Genomic DNA, 15,279 nt, shown 5'->3' on the forward strand with positions numbered 1-15,279 from the left:
TTCACACATTGCTCCATTCTTCTTGGGTGTCTGGATAAATCTCAGTTTTGATATATTACAGAATCATCTCAAACCTATTCAAAATCTGGGTAGGTAGAGTGAAACAATCAGTAATTCCTACAGATAAAGTAAAATTTACAGCATAAAACCAGTGTCCAGGATCCTGTCTAAAACAATTCAGATACCTCCCTGAAGGTGACAGTTCATTTACAAATGGTTTACACTGATATCAACTACAAAGTAGGAGCACATCATGATCACAGAAATAGCTAAGCACTCTCCTTCTATTAATGTCATAGAACCTTTACAATTTATACCACTGAAGATTTCAAGCCAAAATTTCAGGACTGCAGTTATCCAAAGCAAAATGGCCAGAGGACTATACACAGGCATGTAGTAGTATACATCTGTGAGAAGTCTAAGAGTTTTCACTTTTATTTAGTCTTCATCTGAGTTGGCTTTCACTGATGTCTCCAGCTGCCTTCAAGGTGATGTAGATCTAACTCATATGGAGAAAGTGTCTAGTGCAATCATAACTATCATTTGAAGACCATGGACAAAAAAAAAAAAAGGACATTCCTAATACAAGTAGATAAATACATGCACAGTAGCCAGACTGCCTCTGTACAATACCTTGCACCATCAGCATTCTAAGTCTTTGTGGCACTTAAACCATGTGGCAAAATGCAGAACACCATCTGAGAGATCACCATCCTGATCAGTTATTGAAAGTGATACATAAATTTACAGGATAATCTAACAGTATTTGGAAGGTGTCTTCCAAAGCAGCAGTAAAAATGACAAATATTTACACTTCTGTCTGAGTGAGGCTATTCAAAATAGAGCAGCTTAATTAAGAATATGAAATTAATTGCCTGTGACCACGCAAATTAAAATTCTGAGCTAATTCTGGATGTTCTTTCTTTCCAGTGCCACTGAGTTGAGGGAGTGAAGGTGAAGGAAGAATATGGCCCTCCTGGAGTACTTGATTAAATTTCAAGATGTTAGCACTTTCCTCTCCCTGGAAAGTTTTACATGACAGCCAGTATTCCACAATTACTCAGTGACACAAATATTCAAAAGGAGGAAAATATTTTTCTTTAGCTTGCATTTATAAAAGGCACTGATCCATTTCAATCAGAGTAGACACAGCAGGGAAGATGCTAACCATTGGCTTCTCTTACTTTAATTTCATATAGCATAAATGCTTAATTCCATTACTGAAGCAGCAAATGCAGCCTAGTCCTTTGAATGTATTTATGGCATAATGGCATAATAAACCATCTCCGTGTAAAAAAACACCAAGGATTTACCATTTGAAAAGATTCTTGGTTTAGCCCTCCAAAAATAATAGATTATTTGTAACAGTCTACATGAAAAAATAACAAGGAGTCATAATTCCCCTTCACTATGCACTCTTTCATTATGAATAAGAACTTAAAAATATAAGTGCAGCAGAAAAGCTCCAGTGTTTCTGACATAACAGGACCCCACTCCCTTTCCGTCTGAAGCCATTCTAGAGCAGATCCTATGAACCAATAGGTTGCTCTCTATTTTTACAAATGCCCTTTGTTCATCTTGTTCTTTCAAATAAGTCCTGGCTCACAACTGAGTTTCCTCCTGTTCCAAGGAATGTGGAGGGATGTGGCAAGATGCTGGAAGAGATGCCAGCTTCTGAAGTTTAGGGTGATGCAGAGGTTTTGGCCTGTGGAAAGAACGTCGGCTTTGTACACGTCTGGCTGCAGCAGACCTGTAATTCCCGTCTACATCAAGCAACATTTTCTTCTCTTGGGGCTCCTTCATGTAAGAGTCTTCCAGCCCTTCAAACATAAGCAGAGTATTCTCTTCTTGTGAATTCTCTGACTTGAAGCTAACTTCAGAACAATAACCTGAGTTCACTGTCTCTTTGTTATTCATATCTGCCCCTGATTCCCAGAAGAGATCAGGTACATTTGGGTCACATGAAGCAATGTACTCAGAGACAGCAGAAAGAGATATATTCCCTCTGTTTTCCAATGAAGAATAGTTTTGTGTCCAAGGCATTTGAAGACAAGAGGGAAAGAAGTGGAGGGGATTCACTGAAACGCTTCCATTTTGGTTTAGTTGATCATCTGAAGAGGAGTATTCTGTCATTTCAACATCATGGTCCATATCACCTAGAGAGCACAATTAAATAGAAACATTTGTTTTCTATTTGCACATACTTTATATGTTAGCATGCTGGCTATTGGGCTTTGGTTTTGGCTATGTTTGTGAAAGTCTTATGGAAGTGAGTAGTTTAAGATTTTTTTTTCCCTGAAGAACACTACTCTGTATCCAATTCTATTTTGGACAACCTGAAGTGAATCAATTAAAATTTTTATCCTTGCTGAATGCCAGGCAAAACTTAGCTTACTGTTTATGACGAACACCTTCCTGTTTCAGATAGTTAGGAGTTTGAGCCATTGTCTGGTCACTAAGGTGTATCTTTATCTTGAAATAGTCCTGATATTCAGCAAGCAAAAATTTCAGATTTTTTTCTAAACAAATTATACTCTTCCAGTCAAGTAGCAGAGGCTTTGATTCTGCTATTTGAGTAAATCTCTTACTGATCAGAATCTATGATCAGTTTTCTATATACATTAGATATGCAGAGAAGCTTAATATTTCCACTCTTGGCTTCCAGTTTCCATTGTTTTTTAAGGCCTTTAAATTGAAATTTTAGTACCATTCTCTTATTGGGTGAATTTTGTTAAGGAGATTATTCGGAGGACTGTTTCAGACAGTAATCAAGGTGTACGCTTACTAGCTTGGGAAGTCTAACTTGGCAAAGCATGTATTAAGAAACACAGCAGGTAAAAATCCAGTAATTTTGACATATCTAAGATATCCACAAATGAACTTACACATAGCACTTCCTAATAATAAAGTGAATCATAAATAAAGCAATTATATGGAGGAAAAGAACAAAAGCTAGCAAGAAAATGTTCTGCAGGTCATATGTCAATATTCTGTGACAGTGTTCTCAGTGGGGAAAAAAAGAGAATTTCAGTGTAGGTAAGTGTCAAGGTGGAATTTTCATTTTGGAATGCTGCTCATTGTTCACACTTTTAATCAGGATATTGGTAATTCACAGTCCTTTAACTAATCCTGTGTTTATTTTAAAACATCATTTAAAAATAAACTAAGATGCATTATTAAGAAACTGAGTACTGAAACCAAACATAGACCTACAGGCCACTCCAGTAAAGAAAGTGATGTGCTTCCTCTAATTATCCTTGAACTAGCACATCTTCTGAAGGGACAGAAACCAGAACAGAAGAAAAACGGAACTTCCTTTTCCATTTCTTTTCAAGTGAAATTCTTATGTTAAAATTAGCAGTATTCACTTTTACCCTGAGGTATTTGTGTGAACAAAGTTTCATCAACCAGCTACAGAATACTTTCAACTTACTTTTTTTGTTGATGCGCAGAGGACACTAAGACATATATTTGTGACCACGGGTTCCACAAAAGTGTATTCACGGTGACACTGACTTTTGTGTTTCATTGCACAAGCCCTGCAATGCCCTGTGTTCTATTCAGTTATAATATCTGAACTGTGGATACCCACCTCATTTGAAGCACTGCCTGACTTGACTATAAAAAATCAGCCATCATCAAAGGCTGATTTGATGGTGTGAAAAATTTCCACACAGTAGAAGTTAAAGGACAATTTAACATTAATTTAAACCCAGAGTCAATTTAATTTTGAGCCTCTAATACATTAGAAGCAACAAGATATGTGCTGCATCAGAAAGCTAAGACTTTTTCTAGTTTCCGAATAAGGTGTGGATTAAGATAAATGCACAGTATAAAGATAAAGCTCTAAATGGAATTCTGCTTCTCCACAGTTCTGTTGTGTAATATCCCCACAAGTAGACTCTGATGCATTTTAGTAAACATGATTAATTTTAAACCCCTTTCCTTATGTAATTTATTGGTACATCAGTAGTGTCACTGAATAGTTGTATTGTAGCAGTGGGGTATTTTTGCTTCCTGGACATTGGATAAATAATCTGGACAAACATTCACACTAATTCATGGCTCCTTAGCAACAGAGTCAAAAAATTTTATTCTTTTTAGTGAATTCAGGTACCAATTTTCTCATCTAGGACTGACTAACCAGGAAACCTGAAACTTCTTGAAAATGTATGCCAAATATTCTTGTACATGGAATACTATTTTCTTGGCATTTAAAATATCCAAGTGAAAACACAGAGGAAGACCCTTATCTGCTGTAAAAGTAGCAAGACATTGGACCCCATATAGTTGAACAGCTCTTCTGCAGAAGGAAAATAGAAAGATGTTTTGTTAATCAAGTTGGAAGGAAATAGAAGATGTTTAGTTCTGCGAAGAAATCAGGAAAGAAAGAGATTTTCTGAAAGGAATGAAAAACAGAAAAGTAAGTTTGCTTCTCAGGATTGTTAAGAAGTCTGGTTAAAAAATAAAGGCGATAATATCTTTTAAAATATTACATATGTGTCGATTCTGGGAGAAAAGATCTGGGTCGGTCCTCTGGGCCATCTGCTAGCAGGAAGGAATCTGTTGATTTATTGCTGAGCCGGATTGGAGTGAGCCGTCTGAAGTTGTTTGGAGAATATGGGAGCTGCACTCGGGCCCTTTGTGATGGTACCACAGTGTCTTCACTAGATAACCATGGTGAGAACTTCATGTAGATGCTTTGGTCATCATCAGCTGAAAATACTGGGTTATCAATTCCTAAAAAAAATTCATGGGTGACAAATAAAAGTAATCAAAATAGTTTCTTGGTAAGACAGCAAGATGCTTTATAAAAGGAGAAGGGCTGTTGGAAAAAATGGGCTGATACACTGGTACAGGTGTGACTAAGTCAATACACAGACCATTACAGACAAATGCACCTTGGGTTCTGCTAGACATATATTGGACTTCAGTTAAAGAGAAAAATTTGTTATCGCATCAGATTTGCAATTATGTTAGGGATATCTTGAGACAAAAAATAAAATCAATAAAAGAAATAAACAGTCCACAAGTGTTAAGCAAGAAAAAAAAAAGTGCAGTGTAGAATAACCGCAGAAAATTCAAATCAAATCCTTAGAAAAACCCACGATATAGAAAAAAAACCCCAACAACTTCACCACTCCATAAGCAGATAAGTATGAGACAGCTATGGCAAGCCACAAAACAGTCAAAAGTAAGATGTATGAGCCTGTTCATACAGTTATCAAGTTTGATGAGCTTCCACTTATTTCTGGGTGTCTTTATAAATATTCGAGCATAGTAATGAAATTTGTCATGAAACAGTGTCATGCATAAAGTGCATTTAAGGGTGTCTGCCACAAGAGTATGCACACAAGTGTTTTTCTTCACTTTAAACACCAATTACACATGAAGTAAAAAGTGGCATGCTGAAAAAATTTGAACACAGAAAGGCTAAAGAGAAATACTAAATTTTATAACTCCATAAATAATATGATAGGGTTTCTGTTATATATAGTTATAGGCTTTCAGTCTGATATTTTGGAGTCTTTCAAAGCTGGAAATCAAGGGCATTGAGTTCTCCAGAAATGCCGCAAATCTGCCCTTTTCAGTAACTTCTATAAGCCTATAAGAATCTGACGGGACTGTGAATATAAAAGGAGAAATCTTGCCTGAAATAAGAAGAACAAAATTTATCACAACGAAGTTCCAATGCAAGTGAAAAACAATTCCAGTGGACTGGTAGTGACTGGTCTTGTGAGGTAAGGCAATTCTAAAATAAGTTTCTGCTGCTAGAAATAATTAGTGGCTTTAAAACTGGTTTAAGTAGTCATGTTCACAAGTCCTGTCAGTTTCAAATGTGATGCCCTCCATACCTCCAGATATCCAAAAATATTTATGTTGACATTAATATTAAGCAAATGTATTAAGATATAAATATTAAGCTAATATATTAAGATTTAACACATAAAATCACTCAATCAAACAAAATAACCAAGCTAGCTAAATGCTAAACATAAACATTTGTAGTACTTCTTTTTATATTTGAGGGAAAAAAAAAAAAAGCTTTGTAGGTAATAAATATTTTTACCGGCAGGAGTATCTGTGAAATTTTGTTTCGTCACATTAGCCAGGAAATCAACTCCTTTGCCTAGATGCAAAGTCTCATAATCATTATTTTCTTCTGATTCAGAAAACTCCAAATCTAGGGTGGGGGGCAGGGGATAAAAGAAAAGAAAAAAAAAAGAAAGTGTCATTTCATTAGAGATTTCTGTCAGTTCTGATAGAACATGTTATTTCCTGCTGGTTTGATGCTGCCATGGTTATCAAAAATACAGCATTAGCAAGGATTTTTATCACTTGACACAGCTCAGCATTAGTATAATGACTAGTTTCAAACCTAATGAAGTCATTGCTGCTTTTACTGCAATATAATAAGTCTTGTAATAGCTGCTAAACCACTTGTTAAGATCATCTTCCAAATAAACTTTTTTGGTTTTAAGTAGATGATGACATCTCTGTGCAGAGTTCTTTAATAAGACAATATTCAGTGACCTACTAATGAGTATTTGGAAAGCTCTTCCCAAGCAAAGTAGTTCTAGAATATTACACTTGGGGAGCCAGCCTGTACTGCCTGTCTCAGTCAAACAAAAACAACACTCAGTAAATGATTTAAAGAAGATACATAAGGAAAAATATGTTTGCTTGGAGCTAAGAGAGAAAAGATAAATTTTAGAAAAGATAAATCCCTCTCTATTTTACTTGAGTTGTCTTTGAGATCAAGGAGTTACAGGCATAAACAGAGGGAAGAACACAAATCAAAGTTAGTTCAGTGGCTTTTGACCACATTTCAGTTTTGAAGTAACTCGTATTATTTTATAATTGCATAGCAAACATGTTAGCACTCATCATATCTTGCCATGTCTGACACCAGTGCCAAAAAAATGGCTAAGACAGAAAAGAATTTGTGGCTTTATATGCAGAACCAACTTTTTCTAGGAATAGCCCCCAGGCTGGTCAGCTTCCAATTACACATCTAAGCCTGACCCATGTGATAGATACATTCATGAAGGGTAAAGCAGTGCTGGAACTGACCTCTGACTATGTGTTCCTTCCAAAACTACACCCTCCTTGAGTTATATCATACTTGCTTAGCCTCAACTCTGGTTCAGACCCTTCTAGAACAGTGGACTTTGACTCAGATAAGAGTGTAATCTCAGCTACTGGATTTTATATGGCTGAGGTCTTAGGTAGATGGATCCTGCTGTGATGAAAAAAAGTTAGCAGCCCTGTGTACCATCTCTCAACAGAAGTTGAAAGTTCATTATATTGCAGCCACTGTATTGATTCGTTTACAAAATATAAATGTGATATTTTTTAAATGTGAGCAAAAAGGCCAATTAAAATTTTGTTTGTTATCCAGATTCCTAAAAAACAACTTGTAAATTAACTGATATATCACTGCATTTAAGCATGAAGCAGATCACCACTCCAAGTTTACAACTATGACTAGAAGTCCCTTTTTACTATCAGATTGGCTATGGCATAATATTTTAGTAATGCTTTACTGGTAATGTAGCTGGTATAATTCAGTTAATGAAAACAGTCTAAGAGTCTTTTTACCTTTTTCCTTCAAAGTAAAACTGGATTGTACTGGATTTTCTGAAGGAATGCTTCCATTTGGTATGACACTGCTATTTCTCTGAAAAGAAAAAAAAAAAAAAAAAAAACAGTGACCAGAAATGTCATGAGATAGCAATGGCAGTGAAATGACCCTTTGAAATTATGAGTCCAGCAGAATAACTGTCAAATCCATTGTAATCTTTGACTGAAACGCAATATGGATGCCACTAATTTCTCACCTACACCTGAAGTGTAAAGACAGGGTAAAAAAAAAGAAACTTTGGCTCTTTTTATGCTGTGTGTTCCCTCTTAGTTTCACACTAATTTGGTTGAATGCTCCGTGCTATAGAGCTATGCTGCTACCTCTCCCCAGATTTTTTATCCTGCAAAATCTCCCCACAGTGTAATAGCATGGTTCAGGGTTTGTTGTTTTTCAAGTGATCAGCAATCTCTAGCCCAGAAGAAGAGTCCCAAAGCATAGAGAAGTGCAGAATATGAGAAGAAGCCCCTTGAATTACGTCCTAGTTTAATCTCTTCTTGCTTAGGTACTCCAAATTCATGAAGTTCAATAGGACAGAGATAAATGCAGGACTTAGGAGTTTTCTGAGTCTTCCCTACCCTTCCCACCACTGAGTTGGTATAATAGGTGGCTACATCTGGGTCCTTGTGAAAGTATTTTTACCCTTTTTTGGCCCCGGTCTCGTTTGTGGATTTTATTGAACTTCTTGGAATGGTTTATTCCTAGTTTGGTACTCTTGAAAGATTCTAAGCGCTTCCTCATTGTCCTATGGAAAATCTCCTTGTCTTGTTTGTCATCTTCACTGTGCATGATCTCATGTCGACTGTACAGGTGTTTGTGCTGGCCAGGAAGGGAAGACAATATTCATTTACTTAGAAATACAGATGAAAGCCCTGAATCAATGCATTCAGTGTCACGAAAATGTAAACAACACCATAAGAAAGAATGAACTAAAGACTAGTCTGAAGGCCTTAATGAAACTCCCATTTTTGTTTATTCTTCATGAAACAAGTCCAGGAATTTTAAGTGTATAAGAGTGGACTGTCATTCAAAGTAAGCGTCTCGCTCTAAGTGTCTGAATCACTTCAGTTGATAACACTTCATTTAATCCTGATCAGAACCTTTGCTGGACACAGTTCTGCATTCCATGGCCCCAGTGATTTCAAAGGCACTCATTCTTTTAAAATGCTGTGTTCTTAAATGAGAAATCACACAAAAAGCCTGTCTTCCTCAAGGGTGCAGATTTTGCAGTGGATTCCCTCCTTTTGAGTTTCACTAGCAAATTTTGGTTCCTATTTCCTCTTAGTTTTAGATTGGAAACCAGTCTAATGCTAGCCTCTTGCTCTCACCTCCTGCCTGGGTTTATATAGGTACTGTTGTAGGGTGTGATGAGCAAGGGTATCTTCTGTGTCCCGGATACTTTTCCTCCTCTGTTCTAAAGCTTGCATGTCAAGGCAGACCGGTCCAGCTTTTTCTCTCCTGAAGAAAAACCCAAACAGCAATTTTTAAAATCAGTCATGGCTGAAGGGGAAGAAAAAAACGGGAAGACAAGGAATGAAAAGGAGAAAACAAGGTTAAGTTTAAAAAAATAAAAAGGAAGAGTAAGAACTGACTAAATGACGAGTGAATAAATGGAAAATATGAAAAGATCATTGGTTTCTGTCATTCCAGGGGCTGTAGCATTAATTAATTTCACAGTTTACATGACACATGGTCTGTTCAGTGACCGATTCATCAAAAAATTAAGGAAGGGGCAATTTTTTTCCTCACCTCTCTCCTTACATTTTCTGGAACAAACACAAAAATAACATCTAGCCCTATATATAACAGTTGATGAACCAAAGGCAAATGAAACAATTCTAATGTGGATACCTGCTTAATCTTACCAATCTTTACTGAAAAAAAAAAACTGTGTGTAAAATACAACATTATAAATCCATATACACCCATTTTCTGTGGTGGAAAATATTAATTAAAGTTCAAAAAAGCAGTGACTGAAGCCCCTGTAATTTGCATTTTTCAATTTTTTTGCAGTGTTTCAATTTCCTTTCATATACCACCCTGTCAGCCCACATTACTTACAATAAATAAGAGACAGAACTTTCCACAGTGCTTGGGAGTGGAGTGCTGAAATCCACATTTACCATGTTGTCTGTACTTGGAGAACGTATAAATGCCAGCGAACCTCTACGTTCTCCCTGGTCATGGAAAGAAACAAGACATATTACAGCTGTAAAAAATTAGGACAAAATGTGTATCAGAATACAGATAATTTGTGAGACTGTATTTATGCAAATGGAAAAAGAAGCATGGAAGGAGTTGTATCTAGGTAACAAAAAACATTTTTTTGTGTTATGGTTTCTTTATGTTGACTGACATTATCCCAACAAACAAAGCATTGAGAAAATCAATTCCACTCTTAGAAACTGATTTTTGAAGGGGTGAATGATTTCCTGTTGCCTCAGTAGCTTTGCAATTTTACTTTGTACAGTGTTGCAAGGCAAGAACCTAGGGATATACATACAGATGTTCATGTATCAACACCACCACAGTATCAGTAGCATCTTCAAAGACACCAACACTAAGTTTTCTGTTCTCTACCAGACTGGAAGCAGCAAATATTGAGTGGTGATTGAAGTCTACAAGACTATTAGAAAGAGGTTATGGCATGATAAGATGAGATATTGAAGAGATGAGATTTTTTTTTTTCCAGTTTCAAAACTAGTGTCACAGAAGTGAACTGGTGGAAAAGCTCAGTTTTATGTCTTCATCCTTTTCCCCACACCTTAAGTAATCTCTTGGTTAGTTCAAAGGTATCTCTTGAGTGACATTGTGGTTACACAGGCTGAAACCACCTGTTGTGTTTTCAATCACAACAGAGAGAAATCACATAGCAGGTCTCTAGATTTTAAACAGTAATAATAAAGAAAAGTAATCTCCCTTGCAGAACAGAGATTTTATCTACATTTCTCCAATTTTAACTTTACTGTGTTCCCTTCACATTTTCATATACATGGAGCAAACCAAATAAATATTTTCTTTTGCTGTGATAGCCCACATATGTATCACAGTATGTGGGTTACCAATGACATTAAGAAATAGGCTCTGGCCTCCACAGGCAGAAACCTTGAGGTTAATAAAATTGAGTTCTGGGAGAACATTGTCCCATCCATTTTCTTAAGTGAATCTGACTTTCTTTTCAAATAAAGTTTAATGTTTCATGCATACATCATACCATAGCATTAGTGAAAGAATTTTAGACAGAACAAGTTATGAACCATGAGCATTTTAAGTCACTTCTCTTCAGGTGCTCTGGATTATTTCATTTTTCTTGGTTTAGGTTCTTGCCTCTCAGCTGTAAGGAATTTACTTAGATTGAGACTGAACTCTCTGAACTCTTATTTATTATACAGATGCAGCATAGCAGCAGAGTTGAACAAAGAAAAAGATACAAAAATATTTTTAAGCTCCTCGGTTTCTTGCAAGTAAGAAGAGAGTGAGTAGCTGGGGGAGGCAGTCTTAACTTGTCCTGGAAGAAATGGTTTCAATTAAATGTCAGCTTGTAATTCATAGGTATTTAGTTCAAGGATATATTTGAAAAGTGAAGAAAAATTTGTTAAAGCAGTGTATCTTTGAAGCAAATATTAAAGGTGAGAAAGGTGAAATGGCTTTAGGATTCACAACTCATAATTAATTTCTGTTGGAAGAAAATATGTTGCAAAACTTCTGTAGAACTTGGAGAACTTTTAATTTCTTTATCTATTATAATCAGATCAAGAGACATTTGCGAAATAGAGTTTATCTGCAAGAAACAATATACACAAATAGCATTTGGACTAAGGTAACAAAAACAGTTCCCTTGTGTTTCGTCTCCTAAAAAATAATTAATCTAACTTTTAGTAAACTGTCTTTACTATATGGGATCAAAGAAGTTACTGGGTAAAAATTCTAATTCTAAATCTGCATGTGGTAGTGATTTATAAAGCCCTTTGCATCTGTTAAAGAGAAGAAACACTGTAATGAATCTGCTGAACAGATTCAGCAATTAATCTGAACATGAGTTTCATGGTCATCTTCCTCAAAGTCATTATCCAACTTTCTTCCTCTGAGGTGTGACCCAGAAAGTATCACAAGAAAGAAAATTAGTTCTTAAGCTCAGATGGTCTAAAAACCACATGGATAATTTACAATATCTCAAAAAGAAGAATTTGCTTGTCTTGTGAACTATTCTCTATCTTTCGTACTGACATAATTTCTGAATTTCATCTTGTGTTCTGAATTCAATCTCCAAAATTATATGCTTCATTGGAAGAAGACTAAGAAGACTGTCTTGCTGTAACTCAATTAAAAAAAAAAAAAAAAAAAAAAAAAAAAAAGCTTAGTAGTAGTAGTATCAATCATAGTAGTAGTTTTTATTTAAATTATAGAAATTAACTGATGTATCACCAAACTGTGAAAATTAATTCAATTGGAGATTATAGGCATGGATTGAGCATAATTTTAAAGACCACTTTTAAAAATATGTCATTTAAAACTATCCTGTGTCAGTACTGCACATTCTCAGCTGTTTCAACTAAGGTGACTAGTTTCGTACTGAAGAAGATAAGGAATTCTTACACTGTCAGGCAACATTGCTGCAGTACTCCTGCAGAAAGTAAAAAAATCTTCTTCAAATCTCCTTTAAAACTTTTTCCTGTTGTAAGTCTTAAGTTTCCCTAGCTTCACAATTCTTTGATTGCAATTGATATTTGTAGTATATTTAACCCTAGTTATTGAACCGTGGGGGTTATGATTCCATTGAATATAAGTTAAAAAACAAAAACAAAAACAAAAACAAAAAAAACAACAACCAAAACAAAACAACAACAGCAACAAAACAAACAAACAAAAAACCAAACAAAAACCAAAACAAAACAAAGTTGGTTTGGTTTTTTTTTTTTTTTGGTCAATGTTACAATGATCTGGCAGATTGAGATTAGCAGTCCCATGCTTTGGCCACATATGCACATCATTTCATCATTTGGAAGTGAGCTTCTTCAAATCAGACTTGTCATCACATAGAACCACTATCCTGCAGGAGTCAGACCCTGTTTACACATTTAGAATGACAACATCCTTCCAGAATGACAGTATTTTTTTTCATGTAATAAATACAGAAACAGATATTCAGTAAAATGCAACAGAATTGTACACTGAAGTAAGAACAATATACTAGCATTTGGTGATCAGGCAGAACACTGAGAACTACAGCTTCTCAAACTGGCAATACTGACACTCAAAACACATTTAAAAGAAAAAAAAAGCAGAACAGAGATGGAAATAGTTTTCCTTTGTGCATCTCCTGCAATACATCAAGTGTAGATTATAGTATAAATCTTAAAAAATCAAATTCTAAATGATGCTATAATATGTCAACAAGTGTTTGTAAGTACCTCAGCCACATAGCTAATTGCATCCTTCAAGTTGAGCTCATGGAAAACATTAAGGATTTGGTCTCTTGATTTTTGAGCAGACCTTCTCATCAGTATTTTTCTGAGGAATTTCCTATCAAAATTGGACCACCTGATAATTTAAACAAACTGTGTTAATGGCAACAAGCAATTTTAATTTCAAAGCATTTTTAATTTAGCATAAATTATATTTTTTGAGCTAAACACTTTGAAAAAAAGGGTGAACAGCAGAATGTGAGGCACTTCTGTCTTGAAGCTTTTCAATTAGCATGTAAAGGAAGTCAAGGAAAAGCCTGCTACAGACTTATGCGGCTGTCACAAAGCATTTAATCAGTTCACTTACTCAACACTACTGCAAGAGAGCTATGATTACAATATCCCATTTCAGAGTCAGTAACACATTTTATACTTTGGAAGATCATGCTACCTTATTTTTCCACTTCTGATTATGTTTAATTTTCTTCCGCTGTTGGGAAAGTAATCTGCTTTTCCCCAGGTGTATTGCAGGACAGCCAGACCAGAAAATCAGTTCAGTATAACAGTGCCCTTCCAGAAGCTCTACCAGAGGGCCTTATTTATGCCACTTGTGTACTGTGCTCTGGAGATAGTAGCCATGTGTATTTTCAATGATTCACACTTCCAAGATTGTCTGACAGTAGTGTATCTGCCTTGTCATGTTTAGGGTCCAAAATATTTAAGGCTGTTGTACTTTCTTCTAACTTCCTCAACACTTCATCTAAAGGGCATGAGGCAGTTTTGGAGACTATTGCTTAGGATGACTCTATCCATCTCACCCAACGGCCATTTTGAGTTTACAGCTTTTGATTCAGATTGCTTAAACCTTTTTGTGTTAAATATTATTCACATAAGTGATAACTATTCCACTTCTCTGGCCAGAACATCTGACCAGCAGGCTCTAATTCAGGCACCCACACCTGAACCCATCAGTGAGGATGCTAGGGGTTGCCATTTCCTTATGGAAGCAACACTTTCATGTACACAGAGTCCAAAAGGCAGCCTTAAGATGGTCTCATTCAAAATACATTAGTCGTGAACCACATACCCAGCCATGAATCTACACTAAGCTACTCTTTCTGTTCTTACTCAAGGGGATTACTTTCTGACATGCAAGGATTCACATGCTAATCTGCCACTTTAGAAATACAGCTCTATTTTTGAGGCAATATATCAAAACTGGAGATGTATTTGCCTATATTATATATAGCCTACTGAAATTCATTCCCCAAAAGTAAACCACAAAATTAGACCAAAAGAAAGATGTTCTGAATGGAGTGCCTCAGGAAAATCCTTCACTGCATAAATGAATGAAGAGCAAAAGAAAAGGAAGGAGATTGTCTCTGTAACTGGATGCAGGTGAGCAATTCCGCTTGAGTTCCAGTACAAGCTAACTTCAGCCTAGGAATTGTATTGTTTTGCATGATAATGCTAAACCTAAGCTAACAGACTCAGCTCTCAGGGTGTGCTCTGCAGAAAGCTAACACAACCACATGGCTTTTGGATTGGAATTGGCATGTTGAGTCAGCAAGAGGTTAGCAGGTCAAAACTTCATGTTTGCACCTATGAAATGACCTGACTCAAGGGAGACAATGGCCTAACTTGAAATAACTCTATTAAGGATGGCCAAAATTAATGTCCTTTTTTCCTACATTTATTCATGTAGGTATGGAAGTGTGTCCATCACAAGGGTAACTCTTCACATGTATTTTAAAGGAAATGATGTGTCTTTCAGCTGAGTAATTCTGCTTCTTCTGAGATGAATCAACTATACACAGAGGGGATGGTTCATTATTGGTTTCAGACTAATAGGCTGAAAATGTCAGAGCAATTTCAGAGCATCCTCTGCCATAACTTTCAGAGGTGTTGAACATATCATTGTAGAGATAGCATAAACAGCTAGCATAGTTGCAGCTGAGGATTTTTAGTGCCTCCGCACATAAATAGTTCATAAAATGTAGTATTACAAAAAAACCCCAACATTAACATTCTAGGTGAAAACTCCTGCAAACAGTCAGTTCTCTAATCTTGAGAGAATGACCCCACCTGTGAATTGAGGCACCTGCAAAGGCATGATCTGAACTGTGGAAGAGATTCTAGTTGTAAGGGGACAAAAATACAGTTTTGACATTTGCTGTATTTTCAGTATGTAACCTCTAACTACATTTAGCATCTTTGCTTTCCCTAGACTCA

The 15,279-nt window shown here is 36.0% G+C and overlaps 1 protein-coding gene across 1 annotated transcript in view; it reads right to left on the reverse strand.

Annotated features, from left to right (window-relative positions):
- Nucleotides 1–4,492: 4,492 nt before the first annotated feature.
- Nucleotides 4,493–15,279, reverse strand: part of SLC9A3 (solute carrier family 9 member A3) — a 49,795-nt gene continuing 39,008 nt past the window's right edge. The window contains exons 10-16 of the mRNA XM_066328821.1: nucleotides 13,054–13,183; nucleotides 9,704–9,819; nucleotides 8,971–9,100; nucleotides 8,285–8,461; nucleotides 7,603–7,681; nucleotides 6,071–6,184; nucleotides 4,493–4,740 (exon numbers count right to left, since the gene is read on the reverse strand). Coding sequence (XP_066184918.1) covers nucleotides 4,493–4,740; nucleotides 6,071–6,184; nucleotides 7,603–7,681; nucleotides 8,285–8,461; nucleotides 8,971–9,100; nucleotides 9,704–9,819; nucleotides 13,054–13,183 — 994 coding nt within the window. The remainder of the gene's footprint in view (nucleotides 4,741–6,070; nucleotides 6,185–7,602; nucleotides 7,682–8,284; nucleotides 8,462–8,970; nucleotides 9,101–9,703; nucleotides 9,820–13,053; nucleotides 13,184–15,279) is intronic.

This window comes from Sylvia atricapilla, chromosome 1 (genome assembly GCF_009819655.1).
Source record: "Sylvia atricapilla isolate bSylAtr1 chromosome 1, bSylAtr1.pri, whole genome shotgun sequence".
Classification (NCBI taxonomy): domain Eukaryota; kingdom Metazoa; phylum Chordata; class Aves; order Passeriformes; family Sylviidae; genus Sylvia; species Sylvia atricapilla.